The sequence below is a fragment of the Mesitornis unicolor genome, unplaced genomic scaffold (assembly GCF_000695765.1).
Source record: "Mesitornis unicolor isolate BGI_N332 unplaced genomic scaffold, ASM69576v1 scaffold6267, whole genome shotgun sequence".
Classification (NCBI taxonomy): Eukaryota; Metazoa; Chordata; class Aves; order Mesitornithiformes; family Mesitornithidae; genus Mesitornis; species Mesitornis unicolor.
Window position 1 is genome coordinate 1,172 of NW_010195607.1, and position 15,596 is coordinate 16,767.

The 15,596-nt window shown below is 38.5% G+C and overlaps 1 protein-coding gene across 1 annotated transcript in view; it reads right to left on the bottom strand.

Annotated features, from left to right (window-relative positions):
• LOC104543537 (protocadherin-15-like) overlaps nt 1-15,157 on the bottom strand; it is a gene marked incomplete at both ends in the record, with an annotated part of 15,940 nt that extends 783 nt beyond the window's left edge. Inside the window, 3 exons of the mRNA XM_010188172.1 lie at nt 1,330-1,449; nt 9,669-9,824; nt 14,997-15,157. Of these exons, the coding sequence (XP_010186474.1) occupies nt 1,330-1,449; nt 9,669-9,824; nt 14,997-15,157 (437 nt within the window). The remainder of the gene's footprint in view (nt 1-1,329; nt 1,450-9,668; nt 9,825-14,996) is intronic.
• Nucleotides 15,158-15,596: the final 439 nt, after the last annotated feature.

Genomic DNA, 15,596 nt, shown 5'->3' on the forward strand with positions numbered 1-15,596 from the left:
TTTGCTTAAACAGATTCAAATTATAAAGCTGTGGCATAGAAAGGCAGGAAGGCACTGCTAGTGTGTGCACATCCTCATTTTGACTAATGACCCATTTTGGGAGGAGGATTACAGGCACTGAGAGACAGGTTTCAGATATAAGAATTAGTTCCAGTTCCATTATCAAATTAATCACATTTTTAAAAAATCTTCCCATGCTTCAATCTACGTAGAATATAATTAAATGTGTTGAACGTGTAATAGCAATATGTTACAAAATTTCCCCACAGAAAAGAATGCAGAGATACATAGTGCTTTTCTTTACTTAGATAACATAACAAGAACTTTTTTCCTCCAGAATTTGAAACATCTGTTTAAATTTCAGTTTGTTTTTCGGCAAATAAATGATAACGATTGCTAAATTCACCAGGTTGCAGATATTTGTGGCGTGCAGGAAAACAGGATTGGAAGTTACATCACAGATTCTGCCACATAACCAGACACACTTTTTTTGCTTGTGTCTGAGTTTGGCACTCATCTTTTTGGATAAAAAAATACATAGTTCCCACAAAAAAAAATAAATTAAAATATTTATACTGAGGTAAAATAGGAAACTAGAACAGAAAGTTATTGTTGGAAGAGGGAAGAACCAACCAGGGTTCACTGCTTTTGCCCCTTCCTTCCTTTCTTTTAACAGTATTCATATGAATAAGGAAGCAGGTTGTGAACTATGCAACTAATGGGAGATATCTACTACTGTACAAGATGATGCCATGCACGGGCACATAGATAAATATGTACCATTTCTAATTCATGGGGAAGATTCCTCTAACTGCACTTAGCCCATTCATGTCTGGTTTAAAAGGCCAGAACAAGCTGGAAAAGACACTGCAGCTGAGAATCAGCCACGGTACTCTCAAAATAACTGCCTTTTCCTTGGCAGATCTTTGCATACGGATGCTTTTAGGTGGAACTGTACAATCTAAACTGCTAGGAAAGATCAGCACAATTTCAGCAAAAAACTTCGACTTCTCCCAAACTGCCTATATCTGGAGTCCCCTCTTGCTCCAACACAGCACAGAAACGCAACTGTCCAGTGGTGATCTAAAGCTTAACTTCCAGACCTAAGTTTGAGTCTCAACACCACTGCGTCTTAGTTGCACTTCCCTCCAATACTGAGATGAGCCAGAGCATGTCGGATATCAGGAATACCAAGACACTGCTTTGTCACCTGCTTATACCACGAGAACAAAACTGGTTCTCCTCTCACTTCAAAACAGAGACAAAATGCTTTTGTATAGCAGTCTTCACAATTTAGAACATTTATTGGCCCATAGTCTTGAATATTACCTTGTCATTAGGATTGTACTGGATGACATATTCTATTTGGCCATTTGGACCATCATCAATGTCAGTAGCACCATTGTTTCCAGAAAATCCTGTAAAGATGGTTGTTCCAACTGGAGTTAACTGCAAGAACCGAGACAGACAAAATATCCATTAAAACCTTAAGGTATACAAGAAGCAATTAAAGAATTGCCTGCAAAGCTTTTGCCCTCCCTCCCCACAGTTCTGGTCTATAATGCAAGGTTGACATTTTCTCTTCCTCTTTGCTTGGCTTGAAACCTCATGTACAAGGCAACTATTTGGGCACAATGCACTCAGACCATACTTTAACTGATCCCAAGCATCACAGGGAGAGTGAAGCCAGTTTCCATTTTTATTCCACAGAGTGCATCAAGACAGAACATCACTTGATTTTAAAAAGATGAAGATGAAAAAAAAAGTTTTAGAAATGAAAAGACTCTTGAAATAAATATAAATAGATTGAAAAATATAAAAAAGTTACTTGTTCAGACTCAGGAAGGAAAAGAAAATGAGCTCCAAAAGTAAACAGAACTTATTTAACAGTGTCTTCATGACAATATGAATAGCACCAGATAAGTATTACTACATGCAAACACAGACACCCAGAAAGCTTTATGGCTTTAAACAAACACAAGAATGATGCTGTTTCTCCAGTATTTGGTTGGCAGTAACTAAACAGGCATAAAATTATATTTTGAAAATGAATCAATTTACAATTATCTTAATGTAGACAAACAGCATGAAATCAAGACCTATTGAGATCAAGGACAGAAGTCCAACTGACTAAGAAGCCAGTTTCTGGATTTTAATTTTCAGAAAACCTTGTGAATAATCAACCCAAAAGAGAAAAACAACTGAACAAACAATTCTGGATTCAACACAGACATTGCTCCTAGCCATGCCTCCCACTGCTGCTCTCATCACACCCAAATTTTTGGCCTTTCAATTCACAGAGATCCACTGATCCCTCTTCTTTCCTCTAAATTTTAAGTTAAGTTATCACGTATCTTTAAACTTATAAGGTCTAAAAAGGCTTGAAATGCTGTAAAAAGAAAAGGTGGAAAAAGGACAAGGAGTCATTCAAACATTTGTTGCAAACGTGGATGCTATTTTACTTTCATATTTTGTAGTTCACACCATAAAGCAAATAATAAACTGTCCATTTCCTCCAACAGTCATAACTTCTTGTCAATTTGTATTTATAAAGCTGCTAATTACTTCAAGAGTAATTTAATGGCTGACAGAGTTCTCTGAGAAATATTTTCAGGGCTGAGAATAAAGAATCTTTGAAATAAAAGGCACCAATTCAAAGCCTTTTTTATGGTAAAACAGGTGGAGCTTACTTATCCACATTATCTACACTTATTCCAGAATAGCTATATATATTTGTTTTGCTGCAAACTTGACTTGCTTACTATTGGCATAGATAGTAGAAGTGTCACATGTGGGTGTAGGAAGTTGACTGTTCCCTCATGCCTACTAATTGCGAGATAATTACCTCACAGAGAGTCTCTGCCTGTGGTACAGCACCAGTCTTTCAGGAATTCAGGAGAGCAATCACACCTCAGAAACATGAGCTTTGCCTGACAGTATAAAAGATCAGAGTCAACCTTCATAAACCAAGAAAGCTTACTGGTTAATGGCAAAATGTGTGTGTAGAGGAGAAGGGGTTTTGTCGTGTTTGACAGGGGACAGGAGAACAGAGCAACCTGAGAACCAGTTTGGAATATTCACAGGAAGATTTGTGTTTTCTTTGCTGTGTTTTTTCCACCCACCCCCTCCCCCCCACTAATGGCAGGCTGGTCTTGACCACCAGACACACACCCAGGTGCCCTGTCAGCCCCATCCTCAGCATCACAGGGGACAAAAATCAGATAGACAAGCTCAGAGGTCGAAACATGTAGATCACTTACTCATTACCCTCACAGGCAGAACAGAGCCAACTTGGGAAAAATTAATTTAACATACTGCCAATTGAACATATATTTGGATGGTGACAGAGACAAACCAGCATCTTCCCCTATCCCATCCCTTTTCCCAAGTCTCAGCTTTAGTCCTTCAATCCTGATTCCTTTCCTTCTCACAATGCCTTCCTCACACCTTGCTGCCAGGCGGCGTTTTCCCCTTTCTTGAATCCATTTCCCTGCGGCACCGTCGACCTGGCTGAGGGGCTGGGCTGAGGCAGCCTCAGCCTCTCCTTACAGAGACCCCTCAACCCCCACCTGGGCACAGACACCCAGTAAAACAATAAAATGGTTTAACCAATCAATTGTTGGTTAAATGACACAGTCTCATTAGTGGGAAAAGCTGGGCACCGCGCTGGCTTGTCAGGGGTTGGCAAGTGATGAAAATCTCCCATGCTTCTGCTGTCAAAACTGTACAAAGCCATAGTACTGCCAGAAGAAGCAGAGAGCAGCTTTGAAGACACCACACACGTAGCAGGCTGGAAAGTGGGGCAGGGAACACGCTGTCAAACACCATGCTCATTAACTGTGCCTCTATGCCTGCCTGCACGATACTCAGCGCTTGCTGCAATGGAGCGCTCCCAGCTCAACACGGCTGCCACACCAGCGTGCCCTCAAAAAAGGGAGAAGTTACTGCTGGAAATCACATAACGGATCTCTATCAACAAAACCCTGTCGCATCAGGACAGCCTGAGAGCACAGACACCCACGGAGGTGCTAGTAGCACATCCCAAACAAGACTGGGAAAAACAGGCCTCTACAGTCAAACAGGACAAAACTGAGTTCCCTCCACCGCCCAAACTGAGTAGAGCCCCATGGCTGTCCAGAGGCTGAGGAAGGGCTTGATCTGCACAACTGCTCCCAGCTGAAGGACGCCAAGAGCCATGTTGCTTTTCAGAAGCACAGAAATGCTTGCTTTCTGTTGAATTCAGCCAGCAGCTCTGCTCAGCAATAGTTATTTGCTCTTGTTTCATCCAGAGCAGCTGGCATGGGGGCCCTGACAGGATAAAGATAAAGGATGGCTAACATAAAAAGTCTCCAGCACTGTAAAGCACATAATTTAGCGATAACAAAGGAGATGGTTGTAAAAATGAAATAGCAGTAAACACCAGAATTACAATTGCATGCTCTTACAGTAAAAGTCAAAAGCTAAAGTCTTGGACTTAGTGTGTTACATCCAAAATAACTGACTGCAGATGTTCAGGCCTTTGTGAACCTAATACACAGGTTTCTATTTTCTACATTTTCTTTGTTACACAAATGATATTGGAAAGGACACCGAAAACAATCCCCTGCCAATCCCTCATCCTGAAAGTTAGGAAAAAATTAACTCATTTCACTCAACTTTCCAGCCTGCCCAAGATCTCACATCAGAGATTACCGCAGCTCAAATTCAGATGAGCTCTTCACCAAATGTCTCAAACTCCACTTCTAATCATTTCAGAGAGCCACTCAGCTTTCAAAGCTACACAATATTTTTACACTGAGATCTCACCATTGTGGTGATTTACCATTAGCCAGCAATATCACCATGACCCACAGATGATGAGGGCTTTCTCACAGGCTGTTGTCACCATTCACTTTATTGTTGGAACAATAAAGAGGAACTCAGTTCACCTTATAAAATGTGACTATATATAATAATATATAGTTACATTACTATATTACTGCTCTTTATCAACATCAATAACCCCACTGTTCTTTTTTAAATAAGGATTACTCATGTGAACAGCTCACAAGGAACTGCATCTCTCATGAGAAAGATGAGTAACATGGGAATGAAAGACACATTTTTCCGAGCAAGAATTATGGAGGTATCTAAAACATATAAAAAGCTAAAAGAGCAGGTGGAAAAACTGGTTTGATCTCACACAGAGATAAAATGGGCATGCCATTTCAATACATGCATGTGCAAGCAGAACAAACTGGTTAATCAGATTTTTGGCATTGGCAAAAAGTGGAACCCCAAGATGGTTTTTTACTATAGAGTGTGTAATAAACGATTTCTCAAACAAGTTATAAAAGTTATTCTTTAGTAGATGGACACAGTCTCTAGACAGTAAAGATTTATCTAGAGCTCAAAACACCTCCACCACTGGTATGTCAACCTGTAACAGAGGCATTCTGCACAGCATCCATTTTCCCAGTTTTCAACTCAGTTAACTGACAAATCTACCACCATGAAATCTTCCGAGAGATAAGAAAGGTGGAAACATGTCTGCAGAGGGGTTCTCAGCTCCTTTACTTTGCTACCTCTCAGAAGGACAGAAAAATGGCTCCATTTCTGGAGTTCTCATTGCTTGAGCTGTCTATGAAGCCCCACTTGTCTCCTTTCCACCAGATACACCTGCTCCAGAGAACTCCTTGGAGGAATTTTGTTTCTTCGTGTTAAACTTCAGTATCTCCCATGGAAGGAGACTGAAGTTATGTAGCAAACCGTTTGACCACACTGAGCGTTTTACCTCATGGAAGATAAAATGTTAGGAATTGCCAAGCAAAAAAACAATAGTATGCGTGTCAGTGACAGTTTGAAGGTAATAACCTCTGTGGGAATTCAACGTGGTGAAAAAGAGCCGCGATGACAAGAAAGAAGTAAGATCTCAGAAGAATGCAATTAAACAAAGAGAGTGGAAACGCATACAATAAATCTTACTCTTTCACGGTCAACAGCTGGAATACTTAAAACTTTCCTTCAACATGATTTACATCTATTAGAAGTCTAGCTGCAGACAGGAACATTCAGCACTTCCATAAAACGTTTTGAAAATAAATGTTCCTATTATTGCCTATTTATGAAATTAAAAATGAATAATTTTTCACAGGGGCCACAAACAGCAAAGTAAGACTTACAGTTAATCATTCTGAGCTAATATTCTTTTGATGATGTCTACCTGCAGAGATTAATTATTTCAATACCACAAGGAAAAAGATATGAATAATTACACCAGAAACAATGAAAATTCAGCACAAGTTATAATTCTCGACAGCCCAAAGCCAAAGTTTTAAGATGACTGAAGTTCACAAAACACACTCATTTTGCAAAGGATTTCTATCTCCTCCAACTTTAGGAGGCAAAAAAAGAACCCAAAACAAACTAAAGAACCCCAAAAAACAAACCAACTCCAAAATTCTGATTTACAAGCAGAAAATTCTCATTAGCTGTAAGGTTAAGTATGCTTAATAAATTAACACTGACTTCAAACACTATTCTAGAAACTTTACCACCACTTCCAAAAAAACCCCGCTATTAAATGCTCCTGAGCTTACCAACACCTTTCTAGTACTCAGGTAAGGCTTATGTGAAAAGTTATTTTTTAAAAAGCCAGTCTTATAATACCCAGGCAATGCAGAATTAAGTTGTATTACCTGAGATAAAATTTGCTAAGGTGTGTTCAACACAAAACACAGACAACAATTCTGCCTTATTAGTACTTTAGTTTAGTCTCTAGTTCCTGTATTAGGTTAAATGTCTTTAAAATCCCTGTGGCAATACTATAGATTTTCCTGTAGAGCATTAACTGAGTTGCATAATTCTTCGGAATTTCAACCTAGCTACAGAGCTTTGTTTCAATATAGTGCAGTAACTCATATTTTTAAGTCACCAACACGCATGGTCAAATCTAGCCCCAGGCTAATGTCATCTTGTCAGGATTTATTTCTAAATGAATAATGATGTGAGGTTTTCATATGAATAAAAATACATAACACACACACAAAAAAAAACAACAAAGGAAATAACAGTTTTGACTGTTTGGGAAAATCTTTGCCCTAAACTTCAGCCCCTAAAAAACATCTGGGGCTAATTGCAAGGCTGAGAGATATTTGCCCAGGATATCTGTCCTTACAGTAGGTGAATACAGGAACTGCGATGCTTATGGGCAATGCCACACCTACAAAGCGCACACACTATTAAGCTGGGTAGCACAGGAGCTGTAAATCAGCGCGTACTGTATATGTGCAGATGGATTGTGTAGTATGTGTGGAAAGTCTACCTGATGTTTTGTACGAGCAGAAGTGACCGTAGTGTGGTTATCAAGCCACAGTCCATGTGTTTTCATCCCACACAGGACAGCCAGAGAGGGGAACAGCAGCTGAGAGGAGAAACCACCAAGTATAACCCTGTGAAGCGCCTGACCAAATCAGTCCTCAAATTGACACAGACTAAATTTCCTGGCTAGAAAATATACGAGATATTTGTAATGCTCACATGTGTGGTAGCTGTAAATAATAAATAATACTTGCCCTTCGCTTTGCTTTATGTTACTTACACAAGAAAGATTTTTGTACTTTTTAGTTTACAAGCAAACTAAAAGGAGAAGAGCAGAGGCAATCAAAGAAATAACCACAAAACCTTCATTCCAGTGCTTTCCTGTAGTTAAATTCACTAGAGGCAGTGCCAATTACTAGCAGAATAAGCTATCATTAAAAAATGTAATTACTCACTAAAACCTTTGAGAAAGTCTGAGATGCTTTGTGAACCTTTTTCTGGTTAATTAACGAGAGCATTAACCCACTGGGTAATGCTGAAAGGCCTGGTGGTGCCATGTCAGAAGCTATAAGCATAATGAAACAAAGCAGCTAATTAAATCAGGACTAAAACTCATGGAAAGTGCAACACTGCATTTTGCCCAATAGTAATGCAAATAAACAACTGCATGTACTTGGAACACTGCTAAATTTCTGAATAGAAGTAATTTTAGATGCCGCATTTTTCTCTTTGTCTTTGGAATTCGTTGTTATTATGGAAAACCCTTCCTTCCTTAGTATTATAGCACTGATACTACCTGGCTTCAGTTTTACCTGAAAAATTATGCAAGTTTTGGAAGTCTTTTGGGACCTGTATCACAGCACGCACAGGCACTTCAGACTAACATTTATGTTGCCTTTATTGAAGGCCAGAAGCACGTCCGCAACAGATTTGCAAAAACATAGTAATTACAGTTACCACATAAAAATCAACTTGAAAACAATTTAAAAGTATAGGGAGGACTTTACTGGTACATGTACAAATGGTATTTTGTGACCTCTGAACTCTGGTGGTAAGAAACATCAGCAGATCCATTGTCAAAAATTTGTCCAAAGGGAAACAATCTCAATTTAAAAGGTGTCACTGGTCAGCAGACCAGTAAGTTTGGAGAACTTGCATATCCTTATCTCAATTGCAGGTCTCTACTCAAAAGTAATGTGTGGGGTTTGTGGGTTTTTTCCTCCATACTTTTGGCTTAATTAGACCTAAACTCATCAACCAACTCTCCCACTCTTTCCTGGGCCCTATGGGACATCCTGCACATCACTACACGCTTGGTCACTGAAAGCAATGCACTGATTGTTACAATACGCAGACACATTGAAAAGCTGAGCGACCCAAAGACAAAAAGCTATGAGAGTTTTTTTGTTTTAAATGGCAAATCAATTCTACTAAAATCAATCAACATAAAAGCCGCCATGCTCTTCCACAGAAAAATCCCCACCCAAACCAAAACCGACCAGGGACACAATGCACACCACATACGTAAGATTTATTTTCTTAAATGCAACTGTAACTCTTCCACCTTTACCTGCAGACTGACCCATCTTTCCGTTTGCCTCTTAGTTTTAGTCTGGAAATCTCCACCTCTGCATGTAAGTTCCTACTTTCCATACATATCAGTAAAGCCCCAGGATACTAACTTACTGAAAACACACAGCCTTTGTACTGGTTATTAGCAGATTATTCAGTCCCTAATAGAATAGGAAAACCGAATTGTAAAGTGAAATGAAGTTGTACCAGCTCAAGAGAGAAATATTTTTTTTCCTTCAAATAATATGGAGAAGTCCAATCCACAGCTCTCCACTCCATTAAAAAAAAAATAAAGCAAAAGAATTCCGTTTGCAGACAACACTTAATAAAGAGAAAAAGCAATAAACCAAAACTGCATTTTGGCAAGTTTCAATATTGTTTATCAGACCTTTTAAACTATTTGCTTTACCTTTTTTTTTCATAAATGCTTTTGTTTTACTTCCAGATTTGTAGATACAATTGCGTAATGCCATAAAACATCTTGTACATTTAACAGAAATCAGTGTCTCTACCACTGAGACATAGCTCCAGATTCTAGTGGTTTCTGCACTAGTCCAAGCATCCTGATGAAAAGTGTGCTTGTCTTTTTATTCATTGAGGAACAGGAAGAACAGCTTACGTGCCAGAAACTGGAGTATACCGTCCGTGCTGCGTTTTCCCAAGGTGACAGAAATGGAAGGGATTTTAAAACAACTGAATTGACCATGTTTTCAAACGCAAAGTGAAAGAACCAAAAGCTGGCATTTAGCAATGGTATCACAGGAAACATTACAAAAACAAAAAAGAGTGATTCTGACCTCATTTACCGCCACGTAGTATCGCTGCTGCTGGAACCGAGGGGAGTTATCGTTCCTGTCTCTCACCACAATCCGTACTTCGTGGTTGATAATGGTGCCAACCTTTTTGTTAACGCACTGGACTTGCACCACGATGGATTGAATGGACACTGGGGGCTGTAAGTGAAAATACATTTTTATAATACGCAGTCAAAGTGTGAACTAACAGTTAAATTTTGAGCTATGTTAATATTGCTTAGGTTTACTTATAGCCCATCAGTCTGCCTGTGTCACGTTTAATGCTCTACGTCTGGATTAAAAAGCTTCTCTCAGAGTGTCCTGACTACAACTTAAGATGGCAATATTTCAAGTAGGTCTGCATGTCTTATAGCTGCATTTTGCAGACTAAGCTTTGCCAGCCCTATGTGCTAACACAGAAATAAAAACCCTCAGCACGCTTAGCCCTTCACACTTCCCTTGAGAACAGCAACAAAAGAGGGGAAAGCACATCTTTTGAACATCTTCTGATTACTGAAAGATACCTAGAAATGTCACACATTTCAACCTTTGGTTTATTAATATTGGAACTGAAAGGTCAAGTCAGAAATAAATTCAACATGCTACCACTTACATTTACCAAGTAATTTAGAAACAACTTGGTCACCTTTAAGCACAGACAATCTGATGTCTTGTTGCTTTTACTCTGGTTAACATCGGAATATCCAATTAAAAACAACTCCCAATCTTGACGAATGGGTAAATAAATTAAAGCTGCAAAACGCTGCTACTACTCACCCGAGTTAATAAAACAATTCTAAGAATAAACTAAAAGGCACTTTTGGTTGAAATGGAAATGTAGAAAGACTGCTATGGAAATACATCATTCCAGCATGACTTCTATGCACAATGTTCCCACCATTGCAAGTGTCAATTTGCAGATCTGAAGCAAGAGTCTGGCATGTTAAACATTGACAGCAAGTCTGGTTTGACCTTGTATTGGGTTGGTCAACAAGTCATTGTGTTCTTGTTTGTGTTTTCTTTAAATAAAAAAAAATAGATGGACATACACACAACTGCATTATGTACCTTGAAAGCTGACAGTCCAGCCTAGTTTTAGAAAAAGAAAGTGCACAATTTCATTTATTTATTTGGCATTGATTTCAAAATGGAAAAATTAAAGGAACATTTTCATCATATTTTGCTGTATTGCTTCCAGAAATGACAAAAATGCTGTGCAAGCTCATAAAAAGTTATGTGATGCGTATGGTGAAGATGCCTTAAAACTGCAGCAGTGCCAGAACTGGTTTGCTAAATTTTGGTCCATGATTTTGATGTTAAAGATGCACCACGCTCAGGAAGGCAAATCAAAGTTGATAATGACAAAATAAAGGCATTGACTGAATCCAGTTAATGACACTAGAGGTTGCTGATAACCTTAACATATGAAAACCATTTAAAACAACTTGGATATGTTAGGAAGCTCGCTATTTGGGTACCACAGGAGCTCAAAGAAATGCATCTCACTAAGCACATCAACATCTGTGATTTTCTCTTGGAACGTGAAGAAAATGATCCATTTTTGAAATATGGCAACAGGTGATGAAAAATGGATTGTCTACAGCAATGACAAACAAAATAGAGGGTGGAATAAATGTGATGAACTGTCAAAGCAGTTCAAGAGCAGATCTTCACCTAAGGAAGGTTTGCTGCCAGTCTGGTGGGATTTCAAAGGCATCGTGTGTTTTGCATTGCTTCCAAGCAAGTCGTGTATTTTGCATTGCTTCCAAGGGACCAAACCATTAATTTGGATGTGTACTGTCACCATCTGGATGTATTAAACAAAAGCAACCAGAATTGGTGAATTGCAAAGGTGCTGTGTTTCTCCATAATAACACTAGACTGCATACAAGTTTAGTCACTTGTCAAAAACCCAACTCAAAATTTAACATTCAGCAGAGAGTGAGCAAGCATGAGAAGGGACAAAATGAAACAAAACCCCTATTTTTTAATCTGAAAGTCTTCAAGAGATTAAACAACTCAAAAACATAATTTAAAGATGTTTATGCCATACTATTGTGGAACAGTGAATGCAAACAGGTTTTTATCCTGAGATTCTGAGACTTACAATTATACCATAATTATGTATCTACATAATTACCCTTTTACTCATTCTAAATGCTACAATTAATTTGATTGATTTTTTTTTCCAGTGGCGCTATAATGGGTTTTAGAACCATATGGCTTCCTTTACCTATCAGACTCTGGCACAAATCAGTGCTTAAAGAGTCAGCAGATTTGGCAAAAGAAGGTGGCTTTATAGCGCTTTATAACTATCTCTTCTTCAAAAAACCCTCAACTTTACCTGCAGTGAAGCACAGCACGAGCTTTTTAACTAAAACTCCATTCTCTTTGCTGTAAAAATCTGCAGCCAGCTATGATGCGTTTCTGCTTTCATCAGTGGAACTTCTAACACAGGTAGGAACATGCCAAATACCATCTATAACTTAAATTAAGCCTCCACCAGTATAATTGCCATTTGTTTTTCAAGCTGACGTTCTTTATAAAAGATCCAATAATTTTCAGGCCACCTTTAATAAACTTCAAATGCTACTGAGTTCATTTAGAGTTAATCAGCAATGCCCAGGAAACACAGAATTAGTCGCCATGACAGATACATAAATCCATGGTATTCTGGATTTTGTCTTTTTCATAAAAACATGGGAACAAATAGATTGTTGTCCTTGGTAAAACAGAACAAAGTACACTTTCACTTTCGTACATACATACATACAATTTCTGCTGGGTCAGTGCTTACATTTAAAATCAGACCTTTAAATAAACATGCATCAATTTTGGCATTTACAGACAATAAATGTAAATGCGTAATGGTACAACGTAACAAATCATTTATGATACTGGGGACAAATTATCCCAACACCATTTAGCAGTTCCTTCCACCTTCAGTTCTGACTTGCTCCTATTCATCCTTCCTTAGTAGTTAAAATTCTGCAAGAAAAGTTTGAAATTTTCTTTTTATCTGGTTTTGTCTGGAAATCACCATGCCATTCTTAGTAAAATCAATTGATGGAATCCAATAGGATTTTCTTTTGAGAAAAGTAATAAAAAAGAACAGGATCAAGCCATGTGAATCAGAAGGGAGTTGACAAGTGGGCACACTGGAGAGAAAAATGGGAAAAGTATCCAAATATATTGAATGCAATTGTATATGCACAATTTGTGAACCAGAGACTACAATCTCTGCTCTGTAACAGCAAATTGAATTTTAAGGTTCAACTTAATAAAATCCCGAATTTTCCTGGTACGACTAAGTTTCACGGGGTTTTAACTTGAAGGATGGCGGGGGGGGAGAAGGGGAAAGGAACCGCACACGCTTTTGAATGATTCTGCATTTTATGGGTTTGTATATCTCTGGTTCTGAAAGCTGGCAACAGCCTTAAGGTAAGAGCCATATTAATCAAGTACATGCTACACAATTTCTCATTTGTACTCAATCAGTGAGGTTTCTGTGGATTACTTTAATTTTCTTTGGCTTGTAACTTACAGCAGTTCACTGAGACCACAGAAGACAGCTACAGTGGGGCTCACACCCAAAATCTCCATTACCTTAAATCTCAGATTTTCTTTTCACATCCCAATAAACTTAAATAAACGTCAATTAATTTTACCCAGCACAACAGTACTAGAGATAAGAAGTGTTACAGTTCATAGTAAAAAAATGAAGAAATAACCCCTTAAATACCAATGTAAAGCCACCGATATTACCTATATGTAATTATTAAAATGTACACCTTCTGCTTGTTTCCTTGGTACTCGAGTCTACTTCTTGCAAAGAACATCACTGTAAAGCATCCATATGTATTCTTAATAATGTCAAGTATTTGTGAGTTTAGTTAGACTATTACTAATATCAGAAATCAAATAATTTGTCAAGGTTGTTCTGGTAAAGCATCTAGTTAGATTAAGGTAAAGCAGCTCAGATGAGCAAACCTGTAGGGAGAAAAGTGCCACTAAAATGGGGACTGAAAAAAGAAATAGCACTGATCTAACAGGACTTAATTTTGCTTCATAAAGCTATACAGATATGCAGATTTCCGTGGGCTGATGAAGAACTGACCCTACATTCCCTAGGGTGATTCCTAAGGCTCTCCTTTCTCATTAAGGGCTCATGCTTTTTGCTCTGACTTCCAAATAAAACTGAGAAGCCAAAAACGTTCCAGCACCTGCCTGTCACCTCAAAGGCAGGCGGCTGTTTGGCACTTGAGGCGATGCCACCTCCCTGCTGATGCACTGAGAAGTCTATTAGTTCCTCGTCCATTCTGCCACGTTTTGCGCTGTACACCTCTGCCTCACACACAAAACCAGTTTGTGAATTAACGCTAAATTAAGAACAGCTGAATTCAATTAGCTCTCAAACTAAAAATGGAAATGAGGACAAATTTGCATGTTGTTTCTGGTACTTATGAATGTACCTTGAAATCCATGAAGACGACAAATTAATCAATCAAGCAAATACAAAACAAAATTTCACGCACTCCAAGGAGCACTCCTGATCTTTAAAGCACTCTCTCCACATTGATTACAGTCACTTCTGAGTTATTTCTCCTTTCAGCTTCTGATGAACCGCAGCAATGCTGTAACGCTGAGAAAACGTCTCTATTTTTAAAGAGTTTCTCTTGAACAAAATTAGCATAGATGAAAACACTTCTTTTTAGAAAAAAAAAAATCAAACTTAGCCTGACAATATTTCTTTAATCCTTTTAGGAATGAAAATACCACAGGAGTTTTATGCTGCCTTATAAAACAAAAAAAAAGAAAAAGAACCTAAAGAAGCATTTTTTCAATTGAATATGTCAAGCTTTGTAAGTGAATTGCAAAATTCACAATTCCTCTGCTCTCTCTCACATCTCATAAGTCAATGTACACAGCTAGAACAGGCTTTTAATTAGTATCACGGGACATGAGGTGAGCAGCACTTCTCCTTCCAGACAAAAGCAGCAAACCAGAATAAAAACTGTTTTTAATCCAGTAAACAAGTCAAGTTTGGGTCGATAGATGCATCTGCCAATGCCCACATCTATTTATTCAGTCTTTACGGTGGTGTTTGTCCACATATTTGTTGTGCAGAAGTGGTCACGTTTCTGCACGCTCCCAATAAGTCTTAATAAAGAATCAAATTAACTCTGTTTACATCCACCCGGGGACAAGAGGTAGATGCAGCTATCATATTCTAGCAGGTCTTGTGTTTACAGCCTTTACGTGAGCATACACAGATTCAGAAATTCCTGTCTACGGGGAGAAAAGAAAACAAACAGCAAACACCAAACTTACATCTCTGTCCAGAACTCGGCCAGTGCTATTTAGGTATAACCTCTGGCTGATGGGATCCAGGATCACCCAGTAATCAACATTGTCCTTCAAGGAGAGCTCAATGGTGGGGTCCGGCCCTCCTGCCGTTCCTTTGATCAGCATATTGTCAACCAGTATAGTGCCTGCAAAAACAAGCAGCACACAAGGGAGATGTTTATATGTGCATTTACATTTTTCTGTATTTTCATAACAACCACAACACAAAAATATTGTTTTCTAACTAGGGTTTCTGGTATTTTATGTTCTGAGTGATGTTTAAAAAGCCTGAACCGCATTATCTGTAATGAAGAACTGACTCTGCCACTGAAGCTGTTTCAGACAATACTAGAAGAAGCATTTGCAATGCACAATAATTTATGCTGATGATGGGACCTATCATATAGAGATACTTATTTAACACAACGAGCTTTTTCTCCATTGAGTACTCATCACCCCATCTTACCTCAAATGAAAGCACTGAAATAGCAACCAAAACCAGAACAAATTTTCCACAGCAGGAGTGACACATCAAGGTGAGAGAAAAGAAGAACAGTTACGTGAAGCTCTCCAGGAAAAAAGAGG